The sequence below is a fragment of the Gouania willdenowi genome, chromosome 8 (genome assembly GCF_900634775.1).
Source record: "Gouania willdenowi chromosome 8, fGouWil2.1, whole genome shotgun sequence".
Taxonomy (NCBI): domain Eukaryota; kingdom Metazoa; phylum Chordata; class Actinopteri; order Blenniiformes; family Gobiesocidae; genus Gouania; species Gouania willdenowi.
In genome coordinates this window covers 2,933,237-2,951,223 of record NC_041051.1, presented here as the reverse complement: position 1 = coordinate 2,951,223, position 17,987 = coordinate 2,933,237, and the positions used below count along the sequence as shown (strand labels likewise).

General features: G+C 40.7%; 1 protein-coding gene across 1 annotated transcript in view; it reads right to left on the bottom strand.

Annotated features, from left to right (window-relative positions):
• The window catches only part of nfixb (nuclear factor I/Xb), a 163,290-nt gene that overhangs the window by 115,700 nt on the left and 29,603 nt on the right, over positions 1–17,987 (bottom strand). The window contains 1 exon segment of the mRNA XM_028455212.1: positions 11,361–11,892. Within this exon segment, the coding sequence (XP_028311013.1) occupies positions 11,361–11,892 (532 nt within the window).

The window sequence follows — 17,987 nt, the reverse complement described above, 5'->3', positions numbered from 1 at the left end:
CAAACCCAAAGACCTATAGTTGTCCCATAAAAACACACAAGAACGACAATCCTAAAACCTAAATATCACATACATTTTATCTGGCTTTCAAAAAATCTGAATAAAGTTTAGGACACTTTTGCATTATGACTACTGGCAGGTGAAGTGACAAACACAATCTTCTCCTCATGGTATTTGTTATTTGAACATTGGAGGGCAGATTTACTAAAGGTTTAGGGGTATTAAAACAGTGCAAATGTCACTCCACGCGCTAATAAGCAAAGCCCAGGGAGTGCGCGGTTGCTCCACGCTCCAATGCGCCCTCAATCCATTTGACGTGTTTCCCTCTAATGAATATGTATAGTAGGCGGAGCTCACAAGGGGAGCAAAAATATGAGAGGAGGACATACAAATAAGTTAATGCAGTGGGCGCAACGCAATTAATCATATCTGGAAGTGTTTGTGGTGATTGTTTTAGTACAGGAAAATAGTACGACTGACAAGCAGGTGAAAACACACGTGCAGAGATCTGCTGCAGTAAATGTTTACACAAAACATGCAGCGGAGATGTAAAAAATGCCTCCAGTTTACCTTTCTAGTACAAGAAAATAATTCAAATAAAACAATAGTCAATAATAACATCCACCGAATGAGAAAAGTGTGAGTTAAGTGTGTGTGTGAGGGAGAGAAAAAGCTGGATGCCTGAAGCCCATGTGGAGTCCGGTACGTGTGTCCCCGATGCGGTGCAGAACCAGAGGGTCGCTGTGCACGGACCTCCATGGTTGTCGCTTCGGACGCAGAGCTCCAGTGAGCTTCTGTGTTTCTCTCCATGTTTTGACCATCAAACTCTCGTGTCGCATTGATGTCAGGCCAGAATCAGCTGATCAGATGCGTAATTTACGCAGTGATGGTGCAATGTTCACATATGAGTGTGTGTGACACAGCACTGCTCAGACCTGCTGGATGATGGTCAGTAGATCATCTTCAAATGGTGCAGAGTGATTTACAGACTGTGTTGCTGCATTACCTCAGATCAATGGAATTTTCATGAACTGATCAGAGCAAAGTTACAGGACCAAACTGAGCAGCATATTAAATTAGGGGGGGGGGAAATATCATTAGGTTTTAAAGTTGTTGTTATTTAGTTTTCTACATTATTAAATGTTTGTGCAGCACACAGAGATGTCCATCTGTCTCCATTATAACATTCTCAACTGTCATTGTGTGCTTCTGTGCACTTATGTTTCCACATTAAACGTGCAAAACACTCATTTAAATAGGGCGGTCTTCACCACTTCTGCATGTGCACTATTGCTGCAATCGTAGGATTTAGGGATGAAATAAAGGGTTTACCACCCTTTATTTCAGATCTCAGTGAATCTGCCCCTTAGTTTTCAGATTTTGATTATTGAAATTATTTACAGAAAAAAACTGGTAAAAACAGTTATGGTGCATTTCCATCGGCAGCAATAGAAATGCAGCATCAAAACTACTTTTGCCGCCAGTTTTCCTTCAGAGCACGGTCCTTCGGACGTCAGTCACGTTTGTTCAGTGACTTTTTATCGCAAAATACGCAAACGTGGCTGTAAACAACAACAATGGAGGAAGGATGATAAAGTATCTTGTTGCTCTGCAGCTTTATTGCACCACAACAAGAAAACAAATGTTTGAGAATAGGCTTAAAGAACTGCTGAATCATATCATAGGAGCCAGAAATGACTCGCAATGGACCGATCAGGTGCCACTGTTACATGATGTTTTTTAATTTGGAATTAGTTATTCCGAATTAAATCATTCGGAATTAAAATGTTCTGCTTTGTTAATTCCACTTTAGGTCTGGGGGTTGGTAGGCTCTGATTGGACAGGGGGAAAATGTAACGTGTAACGTCTATCGGGAAAGAGAAGACCACATGAGAAGTGTTTTCGCTTTTAGCTTGATTGTAGTTTTAAAGCAGCAGCTCGACAATAACACATTTTGGTCCGTGGATCGGAGGAGAGATAGGAACTAATCACCAGTAAATAAATCCCAGTAAAACTCCAGAAAACAATAACTAGGAATAAATAGTTGCTCCCTGGTAAAGACAGTAGCTCTAATAACCGTTACAATGAAAAACTTGGTGATATTACAGCCTGTGCAGCAGTATGGGAATGCATTTACTCCGTCTCCAGGTCTTAGTATCACCGGTGAAGCCTGTTCCGCTTGCTGATCTCCATGTGTTTAATAAGTCCATGTGTCTGTGTTAATGTTTATGCCTCCGTCCATCCACTCTTTTCATTATATCCATGTCTTTTAAGGCTCTTATTATTATGTCTGCTCTAGTCCGGGCGGCCATGTTGGATTATGTCGTTACCAAATGAGTCATCGCCGCAAGTCGCACATGTGCAAAACAATCGGAATTAATTTAAAGTGGCTTTAAGTGTTGTAAACTGTTTACAAAAAAGAGGAATTATTGAATTTGGAATTAAAAACGGAATAAACCAGCCACCTAATTCAGAATTAACTTTAATTCGGAATTAAATTATCATTAGGAATTAAGTGTTTACAAAGTCAGGTTAAAGAGGAATTAACTTTTATTTAAAAATGAATTAAAGCTCCCATATAAACGTGGCCATTGACACAATCAGTGTCACAGTGTCTGGACCAGCGAGCAAGTAGGTGCTGAAAATAATATATTAAATTGAATTATATTTACAATATGCCAATGGAAACATTGTTGATAATAGAAATCCAACGCTACTAAGTTCAGGTGTGTTCCTACTGTGCAGAGGCCAGTATGTAGACTGGTCTAAGGGTATCAGCCTCTAGGGTTCATTGACTAGAGACAGACAGACGAGCGGCTGGAGTCCATTGTGTCTGTCTAACATTTGAGACAAAACACGGTGAATCACAGATTATCTGTGACAGTGACACAGCAGATTCCAGTCCAGGAACGCTGATCCCTGTCAATGATCTAATGATAAACGTGATCAGGAGAGATCCCAGCTGGACTTTGGAACAATGAAAGATAAAATCTTACGTCGGGGGGAGTGAGGTCATTGGATGATGGCATTTTTCTGCTTGGAAGACTGGATTCCTGTTGTCCATGTGAAGAATACGTCACATGGTACATAGCGATGCACACAGATCCCTGATAGCAGTGGCTTAAGGATCTAAACACAACTTTTAGGTTGCACCAGTTTGGTTTTGTGAGGGCATTTTACTTGTTCTAACTTTTGTTAAAGAGACACAATATTCTAGAAAATAAAAGATAGCGAGACAATGCATAGAAATACAGATCATAGCAAGTTTGATGAAAGTTTGTCTGAAATAAACTCCAACATTTGACATTTTCTTTCCCTCATTTCAAATCGTTTCCACATTTCCCTGCTTGTCGTCGAGAGATTTCACAGTAAAAGTTGTTTTTCTATCTTTTCAGAAATGTATGCATCGACGCTGCCAAAAAGGATTGAAATGAATCTGAAATTACAGTCGGGAGTCGAGTGCTGACAGTTGACGATATAATGAGAACATTGCAATCCAAGAATGAATCCTCTAAATTGGATCTCACTGATCTAATGAAAGCAGAAGGAAGTCAGGTGCTGCTTTTTGTTGTTGGTCTCCTCTAAAGGTGGATGAAAACGTCGTCAGGAGTACCAAGAGAAGAAAACTGCTAAGTGTTAGAGCTCAGTGACAGACTGGAACTAGTCCAGGGTGTACCCTGCTGGGAAAGCAACCAGCACCCCTCCAATCTGACGGGGATAAGTGGGTACATAGATTCAGTCATTATTAATTCATATTAAACATTTTACTGCAGGTATTCTCAAAACAAGCCTGAACAATTGTTAGTATAATTTTACTTTATATTTTTAGGAAGTGATCTAGTTCCATTACCTTCTAATTACTTCCCTATAACTAAGTCCTGACATGTAAGAGTAAAAACAGAGTAATAAGAAGAATTCGGGATTTAATAAAGAAAATTATCCAATAATAAAATTACATTTTTTGTTCACTAAAAAAAACCTCTAAACAAAAGCTTTCTGAAAAACCTTCACGATGGCATGAAAAGCTGTTTTTATAGTAAAAGGAAACCAAAACCTGTCTTAACCACCAAGACTCTTTTCATTTAAATTACTACTCAATTCTCAAAAGGAAATAAAATCTTTGAGCCATACAAAATGAAATACTTGCCAAGTAAAAAAAGATGATGACATTTTAATCATATCTAACACGGGGGCTGCTTGGTAGGGATAATGGTTGAAACAATAACTTCTTCTTTAAACGCCAACAGCGGTTCTAACGGTCCTCGTCTGTAGTTTTCCTTTCTTCCTTATTATTGCACTGTGATCAACGGTTTGGAGGCTATGAACATATGTTTGCAAAGAAAACAGAAGGAAATTACTCATTCAAATCATCAACAAGTAAAATGTTTGATATCAAAATGACCCAATACCACTATCCCTTTAGTTTATTAGGCACTCGTTCATTTTCTACATTGATTTTCTAATGTTTGAGGCGACGATTTATGACAGAAATGGCACGTTGGAGTGATTAATAATAAAGTGAATTTAATTAATGTCACATATGCTCGAGTGTTTGAATGCTTCTTTCATCCACCACGGCCTGTTCCTGCCTCAGGGCATGGAAATCTGATGCTGCTCAGTCTCCCTTTAACATCATCTTTTGCACCTATCGATCACACAAACTCATTCTTATTTAAACTCAGACACGACTTTTTTCTTACAGGTTTTTTTCTCATTTCAACATTTTAAAAACTTGCATTTTAATAAACTTGATAAATCCGTGTGATTTGAAGAAGACATGGACAACTGGTGACCCGTGGGCCACAAATTCTGTGAAGCCCCCAAAGCAATTAAATAACACAAAATGACGTTGTTTATCTTCTGTATTAATGCTTAAATTGGTCATTGTTTATAATACTGATATGAATGTTCATTGTGTGGCTCTCAGATCAGTGTTTCCCAAATGGGGGTATGTGTACCCCTAGGGGTACCCGATGGCACTACAGGGGGTACATGTGAGAGAGAGAGAGAGAGAGGAAAATTAACAAATGAAAGAATTAAAAATATGGGGTTTTATAATGTTTATGCTTAGTTAACAATTATAATCGTAGAAAATATTAACAGCAACTCACAAGATCACTACAAAATACACAAAAATAACAGAGAAACATACAAAACAACATAACAACCAAACAACACCAAAAACACACACACAGAGTGAAAAATTCAAACAAAAACGACAACAAAAACGCACAAAATAAATGAAAAATATACTGAATAATAAAGAAAAGACAAACAATAGCAAAATACACAAAATGACACCAAAAAAACAAAATGATGATAGAAATGATCTTGATTAGAACATGAACTGAAAATACAAAGGTCAGTGTTGGTCCCACATCAGGAGGAGATGACTGGAAATGATAAAAAACTATAGAAATAAAACTAATCCAGGAGACACTAAATACTGTTTAATTCACTTATTCACTCATTTATTCCATCATTATGATCTATAGTGGTTTTTTTCACAGAATTCTGAGCAAAATGTTTTAGTCGGACATAAGGGGGTACATGGATTCAAAACTAAAAACATTTGAGAACCACTGGACTATCGCACACATTTTGAAAGCAGTCCATCCCTGATCTGAACTACAATGAAAAGTAGGTTTTAATGTCTTACACATTCTTCTATCATTTGCATTTCACACGACTTCTCCTGGTACGAGGTTGTAAGTGAGTCCGCAGCTCACAGCCGGTAGCTTAGTACCCCCCCCACACCTCTACGACCCCCATACATCCACTCTGTTATTCCAGGGAACAAAAGCGCAGCTCTCAAGGCCATGGGTGGATCCATGAAAAGGAAGAAAGGAGTCCTGCTCCTGGTCCTGGTTGAATAGGGCTCTTTCACACTTAGAGAGGCCTGTTTACTCTCCTGCAATAATGGCTCTAATTTTCTGATCATTATTGAGTAATTCCATCCACCCCCACACCCACCGTTTAACGCTTACTCCCATCAGTCAGGAGGAAGGGGGCCCAGGTCTCTGTCCCAGATCCCCCTTGCATGTTCTCCATTTCCTTTAAATCCATCAGATCTTTAATCCCGACTACAAATTTCCAGCTCCGTCTGCAAGGATCAAAAATATTTTTAAAGGCACTATAAAAAACGGCAATCATTCACCACGGTAAATTTGTCGGTGACATTTTTTCCATCCACATGTGGGATCACTCTGTGCTCTGATTGGAGAGGAAGCCGCCCTTTATTCTCCATTTTGTTTTGGACCTGAATCCAGAGAAGCACCATGACACGATGGAAAAAAAAAGAAAAGAGAGAGAACCGGTGCACTACAAAATCCAAAAGCCTTTCTTTTCACTAAGGGCGGGTGCACAGGAGTGGGTGATGGTGGTGGTGGCGGTTCAGGGGACATGCAGAAGGGTGAAATGTTGAGCAAAGAACAAGTCTACGAGGGGAAAATGTTAAAACGGGGGAGAAAGGAAGGGATCAGAAGAGGAGAAGTTGGCAGAGGCTGTGTGTCGGTTTGAAAAGCTGGCACGTCCTGAACAGAGCTCAGTTTTGGGTGCCAAACGCTGCCAACCAGCCTGAATATCTGCTCTCCCTCCCCCTTTGTTTCCAGCATGGCATTTTGTATTATCTGTATTCTACGCTTTTCATTCACTTTATATCAGCGCTCAAAATCATCTCACCAATGCAGACAGACAATTATTAGCAAAAAAAATGGAGGAGTGAATTCACTTTTTAAAGCTCATTTCTTTCCTTTTACATTACATTTAGATAAAGACACATCCACGTAGACGTGCACAGAGGAAAGAGGCATTCCTGGCAGGCTCTGGTTCTCAGGACTGAGAGGTGGAGGGATCGAGGTCTGGCCCAGAGAACGCTCCTCTCCTCTGAAAGCCAAGACACCCTTCGCCCAAATATGTTTTTAAGAGACGGACAGAACTCAGGTCTGGCGCCGGTACAGGGAAGAAGAAGAAGAAGAAGAAGTGGAAAAAAAAAAAAAAAGAGCGCTGGTCGTTGTGGATTTAAAAGGTAAAAAGCTCAAACTAACCCAGTAGAAGAAAATGCACATGTAAAAGGTGAGCACATTTTTGGTTTCATTTAATTGAACGGTATTTGACTAAATCCTTTCATAATTTAAATGAATTCCTTGAAAGATATACAACTGAGCTAAGCAGTTCAGCTTAAGAGGCTCTATAACATTTATTTATTACCCTTAATTATAGTAAAATAATTAGAAATCATTGTACAGTGAAATTAAGGAATAAAGCGACTTGTGTACCGCGTGTGCTTTCTGCCACAGGAATTTTTCTATTTGCAAAGCTCAAACGTAACCTTTATACATTCGATCTCATTCACTCACTCACTCCCTCTTTTGTGTATCTTTTCTTTGCATCATTCACTAAACTGGATAATTATGGTGAGTATGAAGCAGGCTGGCCCAGGATCAAGCTGAGAGAACTGCTCAGAAACCAAGGAGACGGTTAAAGCAGGTCAGAGTACGGGGCTCCGTGTCTATTCCTGGGACTTTTTTTAAACAATTCATTGGAAGCACAATCATACTGGAACCATCCATTTACCAGTGATTCCTTACACTCCACACACTCCACTGTTCTTTTTTATTTTGTGTGTAAAATACAAAGACATAACATGGTGCTCAGAGCCAAGCACAGGCCGCCGTTGGCCCCGTCACCCAGCACGAGTGTCACCGACGCCATCCCAGAGGCTCAAACTTTATTAGACACATTATTTCAAACGAAAACAAAGTGGAGGAAAGTTTCCGTTCAACGTGTCGGACTGGCTGTGATTTTCACACTAGATGAATGTTGCTCCCTCTGCGCCGACGTGCTCTTGTTTCCCCGTCGGCCCGGGCTTCGGAGCGCTGCCAGAACACTGGAGCACAAACCGGCTCTGCGTCCAGAAATCTCAGCCAAAAGAGTAGACACAGCTTTTTTTTCTCCTTATGATTATCAGGCCTTCCTTCTTTTTCTCCTTTAAGAAAACACGAGAGTTTGGGCATTAACTACACTATGTACGACCTCTGGACTCCAATAATAGCCTGACAACAATCCCACTCCGTCCTGTTTGTTTTTTTTCTTCATTATATAACCACATCTGATAGCGTTCCCTCCTTTTGATGCTCAGGATATTGACCAAAGCAGATAAAAATGTGTTTGATGGATTAGCATAAGGCATTAAGGCTTTCAGTCTGGTTGTTTGTCTCTGAGTCAATTCCCTTTGTCCGTCTCTAATAAAAACGACTCTCGTGGTGGTTTGTTACGATGCGCACAACACATCGATGTTTAAATGAACATCTTTGGTCGGTGGTCACACCGCAGCAGCACCAAGATACACTGTCGTCTGGCACCAACACGTGCACAGCCTCACACAGGACGAGCTTCTTTCTCTGCGTCTCTCCCCAGCTTGGAGGGAAAGGCCTGTCCTTAGCCAAACAGCTTTTTATCACAACAGTAATGAGAAACGTATGAGGCGGCCCTGGATACAACCTGACTAATGGTGGAACTGCAGCCCAAGGCTGGGTCTCTCCGAGGTGGATCAAGGCCCAACGGAGACCCAAGCAGCACAATTCTTTATTAATGAGGTGGATTTTTATTTGGTCAGACGTGTTTTATCTTTTCCCCTCTTTTCCACATCCTTTAGTTGGTATTTTGTATCACCAGCAGGGAGAGAACAGCAATCCACTATGGACTTTGGTTACATCATGCTGCATATCCAGGAGTGTACAGTATGTTTGGATCGGAAAGACTTTCTTTTTTTTTAAAAAAAGCTGCAGATAATCTACAGCTTTGGTCTGATCTGCTATCCTCACCGTCCCACCATTAGGCGGGCCTAAGCGTAGGGAGAAATGTGGAGCTGCAGCAGTAGTTGGGGTCAGAAGTGGGAGGTGTTATCTACCGTCATGTCTGAAGCGTAGCCTCCTCGCCTGCAGCTGGCCAAAGTGACGAAAGAGATCAGCAAACGCGTAAGTCAGAGGAGGGGTGGGCAGACACACACGAGGCTGTGCTCCAATCATCAGGGCTCTGGCAACTGATAGCTTCCGCAGAAGACACCCTGGAATGAGGGTGGGTGAGGGAGGGGGGACAACTAAGAATAAAAATGAAATGCTGCCACCCCCAAAGGTTAGGACAGAGCCACAGCCCGTCTGTCTCTCCATGGTAAACTCTGCTTAACCTCCCCCTCAGTCGCCTCCTCTCAAAATAATGCAGCTCATGTGCCATTTTCAGCCATTTCTCAACACTGCCACTGTATTTATGTGCCAGGTGCTTCAGAGGCTCCAGAAGTAGCAGCACATTTAGAACAGCTCAAAACAAACACCCCTCTTTGTAAACTTTAAAAGTCAGGCAGTAGATCTTAAAATGTAAAAACATTAGTGCATCATGTATTTACTGTATGTTTTAGTGAAGTTATATTGTGTGAATGTAAAGGCTTCATTTCAGGGCTAGTTTTGTCACATTAAAACTGACCTGAACAAGTAGAAGAAAAGTGAAATTAATGCAAATTAATGTGATAACCAAAATCTTTATTACATGCTCCATAGAACCGCATCACTACATCCTGCACTTCACTGGTTCAATATTTCAACACATAAATAGAAAACAAATTAAAAGAGATTTGTTTTGAGCACAAGCTTAAACACGGTACTTCTCTGTGTTTCTGCTGGTGACACATTAAACGGCTTCTAAACCAAGTGTGAAACGCAGCCATGGCATTTTCTTACCCAGTCAAACACATGAGAACGTTTGACTGAAGCAGGAGAATCTATTATATTTCTGTCTGTTCTGTGTACATTGTACTGATAAATAAACGTCGTCAGTCATTCTTTCAGTATAATTCAATATAAAGTTCATATTTCCTGTAGGCGAGGTTTTACTGGGAAACATTTTCAACTCATTTCACTGATTTATAGCTCTTCAAGAAAATCGTTATTAAATTAAACAGCATTCCAACTAATCAGCCACTACATTATGACCACTGGTTTAAAACTACAGCAGCTCATTGAGCATCAGGACATGGATACTTTTGTCTCTGACCCACTAATCCCACCATCACACTGTTTTTTCATAAACGCTTTTTTTGGGGGGTTTTTGCTCCAACCTTAAGGACAAATATGTCTATGTTGTAACAGATACAACAAGAGCTATGAAGATAAATTAAAAACTATTTTTGAAGCACTAAATAGAGACTTACTCTAGCTCCAGGGTTTTTCTGAGCTCTAGTATAAGAAGTACATGTATCAAAATATATCATGTTTATACATGATATTTCCCTCTTTAGTCAACTTTTGTTTTGCTCATTTTCATAAAATGGAATATTAAATTTGTGTGCATATATTAAATAGTAAAATTATTGCTATGCTGGTAATCCAGAAATGCGTTAGTGATCGTACAGAGGAGTATGAAAGGACGTTAAAAACACATTTTCCTGTCAGGGAGAAGAACCAGCTTATTATGTTTCACAGTGTGGATGGCTGCCCTCACAGAAGAATGCGTGTGGGTTTGTGTACGCATCACACATGCATATTTTCACCACCTCTATTTTTAAGGTTCGGGGTCACAGAAGGAAACACATGTGGTGAATTTAGAAAAATGAAAACAACCCATAAACACAAACAACTTGTGAAGAAGCGGAGCAGCGCGCTTGGCTGTTTGGAGCTTGTGTGTGTGTGTGTGTGTGTGTGTGTGTGTGTGTGTGTTGGGGGCTGAAGCTACAGACAGGCAGACCATCACTGCCTCTTGAAAAGTACCTGGGACTGGGCCAGCTGTCACTTCACACACACGCACACACACCAATCTCACAAAAACATACTCACGGATTACAGACACATGACAACCCACTTCTGTCACACACTCGCCTGCACGTAACACACGCACACACACACACAGATAAAGCAGGTTTGCAGACGCTTTTGTTTACAGATGGCACTGCTGAACATGAACATTTGGATTTAGGCAAATTTGCACACAAATACTTGAACAAATGTATCGAGGCAAACATATCTGTAGGTAAATACAGGTTTTAAGCCCGACTGTCAAACACTCTGAATCTCTGTAAACCAGAGAGAAACGTCTCATGGCAAATTCTTTTTTTTTTTTTTTTTTTGGGGGGGGGGGGGATTACACAGCGCAGACTGTCCCTTTAAATGTCAAGATGTGGCTCTTATCTCAGTCCTTACTGGATTTATCAAAAGTAGCTATTGGCTCAGCTATGTACACAGAGATTTGAGAAAGCTGGTCTAATTAGTGTGTGTGTGTGTGTGTGTGTGTGTGTGTGTGTGTGTGTGTGTGTGTGTGTGTGTGTGTGTACTGAGAGAGGCAGAAAACAGGGGCTTGAGTGTGTCACATACCTGGCGTGTGGACGAAGTAGGCCAGGTAGAGATCCAGCTCCTTGACAGTCACCCCGATGTGGTGCGGCTGGACACACAGGCCGTGGTTGGAACACTGAGGCGACTTGACCAGCCGCTCGCCGTCCGTGCTCTCCAGGGGGCTGCCTTTGAACAGGATGACCATGACCAGGTCCAGTCGCCAAACCTTGTCGGCCTGTCTGAGGCAGTCGATGCGGCGGATCTTGCCCTTCTGGTCGGGGTTGGACAGCACGCAGCAGGGCGGCTTCTTGCCTGTAATGGTGAGCACAAAGTCTTCGCGGAACTCGGGCCGGATGTCTTTGCGCAGCTTGGCCAGCAGGCGCGAGGCCCACTTCTGCTTGATCTCAGGCTTTTCCCCCAGCAGCTCGTCCTTGACGGCGCGCTCTTCATCCTTGGTCATCCTCTTTTCGTGCTTCTTGAAATACTTGCGCTTGCGGGCCTGCAGGTTAAACCAGGTGTAGGAGAAGGCACGGACATGGGGGAGGAGGGCCTCAATGAAGGGATGAAATTCATCCTGAGGGAGGAAGAAAAAAGACAGGCTTGAAATTTTGAAAATAGGCAGGAAGTCTATAGCAATACGGTAAAAAATGTTATCTCTGATATTGTTATGAAATATGGGTCAACAAAATACCACAATGTTTTAATATGAACACAATTAAAATAAATATTCAGTATTTAATTGAAAATTGTTTTGTTTTCTCAAACATAAAATGATAACATAAAACTCGTGCAAACGTGCAGCAAAAACAGTCAAATTAAGCATGATGCAAAAGTCAAAAAATGTTAAAAAAATACAAATACATAAAAGAAAATGCATGAGAAAATTCAAATCACTGAGCCAAGTTGTGCTCCCGCTTTTCTGCTGTAAAAAGAAGTTAATCTGGTGTACCAAAATACCTTCACTACATATCTCTGGGCAACAAAGCCCAGATCTTGCCACAGCGCTCCTGTGCCAGGGTTGCCACGCACCGGTCGCTCACCACCACAACCTCCAAGCTTTGCCGCCACTAGCCCAGTGTCTAAATGTGCCGCTAACAGATCAGCCATACCATTTCCTAGCTGTTGCTCTAAAGACCAAGCAAAAAAGGGAGCTCCAACCAGACTCACATCATTTCCACAACCAACTGAAAGCAGACAGAAATCACCACAGAAAACCACACACTGCTAGAGGAAGACAGACGGCCTGGTAGTTACCATTTTGCACTCTCATCATAAATTTGGCACCGTGTTTAAAGTGGAAAAAAAAATCTCCTGCACCGATTTTTTTTCCTCCTCCCGCGCTCCCCAATGTAAAGCAAGCACTGGTTTGGTTGGCAGAGGGTGGAGAGTTAGCGGCTGACAAAAAAAATTGAATGGGATTGTACCAAAAAAAGAAAAGAGAGAGAGAAAGAAACCTAAAAAAAGTGGGCTGAAGTTTAAAGGAAAAACACCCTCGGTTTTAGAGAAGGAGGAAACCGCCTGCAGTGGGACTAGAGCCAAAACTTCATTAGCGGAAAAAGTGCCAATTTTTATTTTTTTTAAATTAACTTTAAGAAAATGTGAATGGCAGGGATATACACAAAATAAAATATTAAACTTCAACAAAAGGAGTGAAATAAACACTCCCCCTGCCTTGTCAAAATTTTCAAAAAAAAAAAAAAAATCTCTGGCTAAAAAAATGAAAGAAAAAAAAAAAAAGTCCTTGGGCAAGTGTGAATGATGGTGGTGTCTTCTGATCTCCTGGCCCGGCGCAAGAGTCTATCACACACACACACACACACACCACACACACACACACACACACAGATGGGGGGGGCAGAGAGAGCAGAACAGGGAGGAAAAAAACAGAGCGCCGAATCAATGTTGGACAAGCGCATACGACCGCTGGCAAAGCCGAGTGCCGCTTCTTTTTTCCCCCTTTTTCCCTCCAACTCTCTCTCTCTCCTCGTCTTTCTGTTCCTCGCTCGTCGTCTCTCGTCCTCTCCGCGCTCTTTCCCTAACCATTGCTTGAGCCTCTGCCAGCGCGAGTACAGGGCCCACCTATTTGGCAACGAGTCGCCTGTAGCCCAGCCAATGCATTCGCTTCAAGAGCTGAAAGGGAGGGAAAAGAGAAAGAGGAGAGAGAAGGGGAGAGGAGAGGAGGGTGGAGGGTGAGGAAGGGGGGATGGTGGTAATGAGAGAGACACAAGAGAGAGAGCAGGTGGGTGGCTATGAGAACATAGCCTTGACCGACGCCCCACAATTTGCCAAATCGACAAGTTTGTCTCTGACACAGGAGGCAAAGTTCAGGGAGAGCGAGTCCTCTGCACCGAGCGATCCTCCCCCATCAGCTCCTCAGCCTGCCTCCATCTTCACTATGACCCCCCCCCCACCATCTCCTGCTACCCGTCACTTGCATAATGCCACCTTGGCAGAGGATGGCACAGAGAGAGCATGGCTTCAGAATCCCTACAGACCCAACCGACCAGCAACTGCAAACAAAGAGGACGAAACAAACCCAGGGCAGACATCGTCCTCACGCACACACGCACACACACACTTCCAAACAATTAAGAGCGTGGACCAGTTTGTCTCAGCTGTTTCTAAAGCCATCAGCGAAGACGTTCACCGACTACCCACACTCCCACCATGGCGCCTTTCTTCCACGTCCTGAGGGGCAGTTGGGTCTCACAGTGACTGCCACGTTGCTTTGTCATGGAGCGAGTCATTCAGCACCTGCTCTGCAGACACGCTGCTCACTGCTAAACACATCCTTCTACAATCAAACCACTGACCAAAAAAATGGTTAAAACGTTCCACAAAGTACACACTAAACACTTACCAACGACTCCCGACGCTACATGTAGGAAATTAGTAGATTACTCACGTTTGTTTTCAATTACTACTGTAAAGACTCAGAGCTAAAAAATTAGCAGGTTTATATTAGCATAAAATATGTCAAAAGACCGCACAAACTTTTCATCAAATAATTTCTCAGAGCTTGACACATGCGAAGCGTGCAAACATTTACATCCATAAAGTATGAACCACTCGAAAGAATGATTTGATATTTTCAACCAACCAAAAATCTCCATATTAAGACCTTATCTCGACATTTCCACCGTAAACATGTGGCGTAGCCTACAAGTCGGCCTTCACACATATTATTTCCCAGCTTACTACATTCAATACAAACATCTATTTCTATTCTTCAACCATGCAGAGATGGCAAGCTCTTCTTTAGGAAAACGAAACCATCTAAACAGTGCGTTGAAGGTTCTCAGTTACCCAGCTGGTGTTAATTATAGGAGCACCGTGACTTTTCTTACCTTACCCATGTTCAGTTGCATTGAATAACATGGAATTTATAGACATTTAAATAACAGGAAATCACTAAAAATAAACTATGATGGGACAAATAAATCTGCAGGTGACTCGTCTCTGAAAACGAGTGATGATTTCTGCTGATTTCTAGGGCACAGCTTTAAAGGATGAAGAAACAACTACAGCTCAGTGCTTACCTACTATAGATCTTAATAATAAGATAAAATGCAGTGTGTATTATACATTTATTATGCATCTAAAGTTTTATAGTAGTTATTGGGATGATTCTTTTTATGATTAAATTGTTTTATGGAGAACTGAAGAACAATGAGGGAATGGAGTGATTTCCAAGTGCTGGTATTTCTGTTCCCTATTCGTTTTCACATGCAGTGAAGATCTGTCATCTTTTATAATCTTTTTTTTTTTTTTTTTTTTACCCATTTTTCTTCAAATCAGACATTTCCCCCAAACTTTAAATCAGGTGCTTTGATAAATGTGTGTATACAATATGGTGAACCTTAAAATGACTGTATGAAAATAAAACAAGTCATAAATAACAAATTTAAGCCAATCAACTACAGGAAAGAGTCACACAGTCATTTACAGTCATTTTTAATGACGCCCAAAAATAAAGACCAGATCCAAGTCATTGTTTAAAAGAAACAACTATAGTGTTACTGTACGATGGTGGAACATCAGTCTGACTGTTCACCTTCACCACATGTATTACTGATCAATATAAACCCCAATAAATGCATCATCAGGTGACGCTGCAAACCTCCACATGTTCACATGCTTTTATCACAACAAAGAAGCTGTGTGTGTGTGTGTGTGTGCGTGTGTGTGTGTGTGTGTGTGTGTGTGTGTGTGTGTGTGTGTGTGTGTGTGTGTGTGCCAAAAATGCAAATAAACCAGCATTTACGCGTCAGAGGAATTTCACTACGAGGAGCTTTTCAAGCCGTTTCTCCTAAAGCTGAGCAGAAAATCACTGACAAAAAAACTCACACAAGAGGAAAAACACTAACCGTCATGTCACGTTTATTTTCAGCGCGTGCGGGTGTGTGTGTGTGTGTGTTTTTTTTAATAAAGAAAACGAGGAGGAAAAAAAGACGCATCTCAGGCCTGTTCCGCCAATGTTCATGTTCCGTCCGTGAACGCACCACGTTAACGTTCATTAGAGCCAAACATGTCCACTGTTGTTAAAAATAGTGTTAATAAATATCTTTATTTGGTCTTGGAGAAAACTGATACATATTGTGTGCTTTTGTTGGTAATTAAAAGTGAAACTACTTCAATGAACTAATCAGATCCTCTCTGTGTTTAACACGCATTTTCTTTTTCCACCGGGTTTAATATACAAATATTTTTATTCTTCTTTTTTTTTTTTTAATAAAGGTCATGAGTTTATAATCAAAAGTTGCAGTCACCTCATTTATTTCATTCATATTTTATGCATTCGTAATTGGCTAAAATTGGATGATTATGGGAAGAAGGAAAAAAGACATTATCTAGAGACAATGTGAGATGATAAAAACGGAGAGGTATAATTTAAAGTTATAAGTGTTGAGGTAGCGCTGCAGTGAATATATAATATCTAGAGCCTAAAACAATAGATGTGTTTAAAATGCTCTGTGTCCAGTCAAACCTGTCCACGTGCATTCAAACTGAGGCCGTTTCTTAAAAATGAAAAATTCAAACCGCACACGTTGAAATGAAATTCATAATTTAAAGTGGAACAGTTTTCTTCTGCTTTATTTCCCCACACTGTAAAATAAGGCGTTTAGCTACAGCGGGAACGCGCACTAAATGATTTCTTTAACCTCCTTTTATTTCTGATTCTCTGCACGTCTGACCGAGACTGGAGCAGTGGCTGCCAACTTCAGATTAACTCTTTCAGTCGGAGAGAAAAGGCTTTTAGAGGTGGAAAAATACCGAAAACAGGACGTCATCAGCCTCATTTTAATAGAGTTCATCATCTACAATAGTCAAATCATCATTATTATCATCATATAATCCTTTAAATACTATAAATGATTTAATAAAAATCCTTTAACCCTAAGGAATATAAAAATTAAACACATACACACACAGTGAGATATATATATATATATATATATCATTTTCTAACCCTTTTCCTAAACTACATTAAGTTAAATTCACTCAATAACAAAGAAAGAGAGAGAGACAAAAAAAAAAAAAAAAAAGGAGGTAAAAGTGAGTTAAAGTCCTGCAGCCAGAACAAATCAGAGCACTGGCAAATGTAAATCTAAGGCCGTTGGGCTGTGATTAATCCTTGGCTTCAGCTGTTAGCATTGCCTCCTGTAGCTCATCTATGTAATTTCACTCTATTTTAGAAAATCAGGACCATGTGCTCCAGCCCTCACCTCACTTTCACCTAAAACTGTCCGAGGTAAACATCTATAGTTTCATTCACAAACATTCTGATTTCCTCAGGTTTGGACAATTACAGACAAAGAGCTGCTCTCGGACCCCTGAGAGCTCCTCAGGCTGCGTAGAGTGTGCTTACAGAGACATGCAGGACAGAGGCTCTCCAGGAAGAGGAATATCATAGACAAGCAAGGAAAAAATTATCAACCCACAAAATGTGGAATTTCCCTAACGCTATATTTATGTATTTAGTTGCCACTAGTTTAAATGTAACATCCAAAGGCCTCGTGTGATGTCACATCTGGTGCAAAATCTCTCGTTGTCACCATCAATCTGATTCAGCAGCAGTTGAGCGTTAAGCACTTCTGAAGCATAAAAAAATGTGATTATTTGAAATTAGTTTTATTTATTCTCTTTGGCATTTTTAGCATGATTTGGGGATATTATTACTTCAGTAATAACATTAAATCAAAGCAAATAAAAAGGAAATAAAACATAATTAACATCAAACTGAATTTGTTGTTGACTCACTGCACCCTGTTGTTGTATAATATAGTGTGACGGGACGGGTTGGTATTGATGTGTCGACTATTCTCATTGTCACATTTTTAATGCTATATGTTTTATTCAAAGGTCACAATATCAACATTCATATCAGCATTTAGAATAATTAATGTCAGTGTGCTTTTGTTGTCAATTTGTACATTTTATTTTGTCGTTTTTGTGTTTTTTTTGTTGTCATTTTGTGTGCTATTGGAGGTATTTTGTCTATTTCTGTGGTCAATTTGTATTTTTTCACGTTTTTTGTGCACATTTGCTGTCATTTTGTGTATTTTTCTGCCTTTTTGTGGGTTTACCTTGAGGGCCTCCTTGACTGCCTATGTCTGAGGCTCCAATGGGTGTGAGTCAAACACTGTGGACACCTTTTGCAGCATGTGT